The sequence below is a fragment of the Trachymyrmex septentrionalis genome, unplaced genomic scaffold (assembly GCF_001594115.1).
Source record: "Trachymyrmex septentrionalis isolate Tsep2-gDNA-1 unplaced genomic scaffold, Tsep1.0 scaffold59, whole genome shotgun sequence".
NCBI lineage: Eukaryota > Metazoa > Arthropoda > Insecta > Hymenoptera > Formicidae > Trachymyrmex > Trachymyrmex septentrionalis.
In genome coordinates this window covers 506,167-509,610 of record NW_017305767.1, presented here as the reverse complement: position 1 = coordinate 509,610, position 3,444 = coordinate 506,167, and the positions used below count along the sequence as shown (strand labels likewise).

Genomic DNA, 3,444 nt, shown 5'->3' with positions numbered 1-3,444 from the left:
TGCTTAAATAATAATAAGAACAAACATTATACAAATTTAATGTAAATTTATATTCCTATTTTATTTTGTATCTTATCAAAATAATTAAAAAAATATAAATAATGTAAAAACTAACAAAATGTAACTAAGGACGAGTCGGGAATTCTCCGTTTTACTTTTCAATCAAATATCTAACAATTTATCTGACAGACTCTTTAAATTTGTTTTCCTTGTTGAAACATGGAAAAAGAGAAAATGAGAGTTTATAACCAGCGTTAAAAATCTTTTGTCTCTGTATAAAATGAAAATATTTTCGACATTAACCCCGTACCGGCCACAGACTCACCGTGCAAAATCCAGCGATCAGAACTCTCCACATGATTTTGTCGAGCTATTTATCTCTTTCTCTCTCTCTCTCTCTCTCTCTCTCACGTTGTACACTTCCCCTCGTTAACTCGAGAAATGTTTACCAGACACTCGAGACACTCTTTCGAACCGGAGGACGCGCCGCCGGCAAAGGGATGCAATTTTGACGAAGATCCTCGATGGACTGAAGACGCGTGTACCAAGCCGGAGCACGCGGAGGACTCCTTTCCCCCGATGTGTCCAGCCGGCGTACACCATCCTCCCGGCGAGAAGGGGCCGCTGGCAGAAATCGGGGAACCAAGAGAGAACCACCGCCGCACCGACCCGTCCAGAGTACTGTTAATGCATGCTCAGTGCCTCGGCTAACAACCAGCCTCGCTTCGTGCCGCTCGCGCGCTCGTCCATCGACGGCCTCGAACGAACACCGCTGACTTCTGTCTTCGGACCAGGTCCGAGGATCTGACCCAACAGTGACCAGACGTCCTAGTTTCCGTCGAGCCTCTTCAAGACACGCACGCGACCATCCTAATCGCACTTGATCTCGTTTGGGGTTTGCTCGGTCTTTGATTTCTACGTTCCATTTCTTTTCATCGAACTTTATCTAGCTTCCTCCTCTATTTTTATATCCGGCATTAGTGTAATTCTTTCTTTTTTCTTTTTTCTTTTTCTTTTCGAATGTAACAGCATAAATTTGTGCATTGAAAAAATACAAACGTTTATCATAGATGTAATTTTATTCCGAAGTAATATATTAAGTTTGTTATATATTGCGTTGTTTGCATTCTTTGCACTCTCAGCCTCTTTGCGCTCTTTCTTTCTCTCTCTCTTTTTAACATTCGAATGTATATTTATCTCGTTTCAAGTGCAAAAATTTTTAGGGATTTCGAGCAGTGTGAATGGACTTATGACTTATAATTATGAATTTTTTTTACAGAACTCCGTTCGAGATGTGAGTATCTACAACGCCTTATTAAGAAGAGCGATTGAAAAAATAAGGTATTAATAATATTTGGCTTAAAAACAACTAGAAAAGGATTTTCTAGTTGTGCGAGTAAGAAAAGCGTATACATTTCTAAGATATATTATGCCGCTTCATCTTTTAAACTTATTTTACGAAACGCGTCATGGTTTATGATTATGGTGTCTTGCTGCCAACGTTAAATCAAGTTACGGGACTGATCTATAGTCGTAAGAGAATTTCAACAATTCTGTTCCTTCTGCTTGCGAGTGCATTTCAGTTTAAGAAGACCAGTAGAACCAGCGAGTCGCGAAATATTATGCGATTCTGACACGCATAATAGGCGAATTGCTTAACCGGTTATTGACTTCCTCTGCTTGGATGAATTCTAGGTCAATATTTATCTCATCGATGTTGAACATTATATTGAGAAGAGGGGGAATTTTTATTTAAATAGTTTAAATTAAAAAAAAACAACCCTTAACAAAAAATCCTTCAATTGTACAAGTATTTTGTTTCTTTTTATTCATCGAATAATCAAATTCAAATTTTATTGCAATCGTAGTGTTAATAAATAATGGAATATATATTATTTGAGAGATAGATGTCCAGTTACTTGCATTCAGTTTATCTAATCTTGAAAAGAAGAGGGGGAAGTCGAAAGCTTTTCCGAAAAAAGACCGAATATAAAAATCAAGATTAGGGAGTTTCTTTTTTTCTTAAATTGAAATTTGTGCCGTAATAACATGATAAAATTACATTTCTGTTGTCTACGATTTTGTAATTGGAGTCTCATTTTGTGAAAATTGACACTTTGCGTCGCGACAGGTCGCTCTTCTCGAGATGTGATATATCGCTACATGGAATGGTGGATTAAGTGCTTATCGGCGTCATGTGCTACCGTAAAAAGTGAGAATGACAGCCCGGGCGCTGAACATTCGCACAGACTTTACTGTACTTGTCATTGACTGAGTGACTGATAGAGCACGATGCTCGCGCGGTGTCACGCGTTCTCGAAACGCGCGTAATAGTAGCAACAGTCCACTCGGGAACGAAGAAATTGCCCTTCCGTTATTTTTCGCATGCCTGCCCCGTTGTTTAACTTGGAAGCGGACGGTTTTTTATTTTATCACCGAAATAAATCGTTTATCCTCGTTGCATACTGATCTACATTGTACTATTTACACATCAAAAGGATTCCCCGAATACTAATCGTCGAATGTTCTAAATCAGTTTTTCAAAAAAACCTACTTTTTGTTTATTTAATTCGCATTTTTATGAAACAATATATCTTATCAAATTATTATTAAATACATGTTGTAAAATTGTTTACATAATTGATGTCTGACAATATAATAATATATAAATTATTATAATACATACTCAATAGAACGATTCTTTGGCGTTTATTTCATGTAAAAAAGTCCATATAAACATGTGTCCTAAACGGTTTAGTTTCTGAAATAAAAAAATTTAAACGTGTAGTAATAATCTGTTTATTTGAAAGAAATACAGCTTGAAATAGTCAGAAACTTGTCAAAAACAGAAAAACAAAAACAGGCTTCACAGTTCTTCTGATGAAATAAAACAATTAGATGAATTGTTGAAAATGTCCACCTTGCGCCATGATACATCCATCGAGCCTTCTTCTTAAAGATTGACGCTCAAAGATACCAGATGTGTTACGTATTGCCTCGCATGAAGCAACTATTCGATTCCTCAAATCATTCTCATTCTCAATTGGGGTGGTACAAACCAATGATTTCAAATGGCCCCCAAAGGAAATAATTCAAAGGATTTAAGTCTGGTGATCTAGGATGCTTTGACTTTGACTTTGTTTACGGTTGTGCGAATGATAACTCATGTGAAATAAGGCATATTTATACAGGAAGATATCTCCAACGCAATTTACCGTTTCGTCAAACATTTGCGAACATTCACCTGTATTTCGGAAACTAAGCCGTTTAGGACACATGTTTATATGGACTTTTTTACTTGAAATAAACCAAAGAATCGCTCTGTTGAGTTCCCTATTGATCCTTTCATTGCGCAGCTCCTAAGAGATCTTTGATCACCAGCGCCGTTCGGATCCCGGCGTTAAACTGTAGGCCCCATATGACTAATAGACAGCCTTCTTATTT

At 37.2% G+C, this 3,444-nt stretch overlaps 1 protein-coding gene across 1 annotated transcript in view; it reads right to left on the bottom strand.

Annotated features, from left to right (window-relative positions):
• The window catches only part of LOC108752181, a 21,499-nt gene extending 20,874 nt beyond the window's left edge, over positions 1-625 (bottom strand). Inside the window, exon 1 of the mRNA XM_018492853.1 lies at positions 326-625. Within this exon, the coding sequence (XP_018348355.1) occupies positions 326-358 (33 nt within the window). The 5' untranslated portion in view covers positions 359-625. The remainder of the gene's footprint in view (positions 1-325) is intronic.
• Positions 626-3,444: the final 2,819 nt, after the last annotated feature.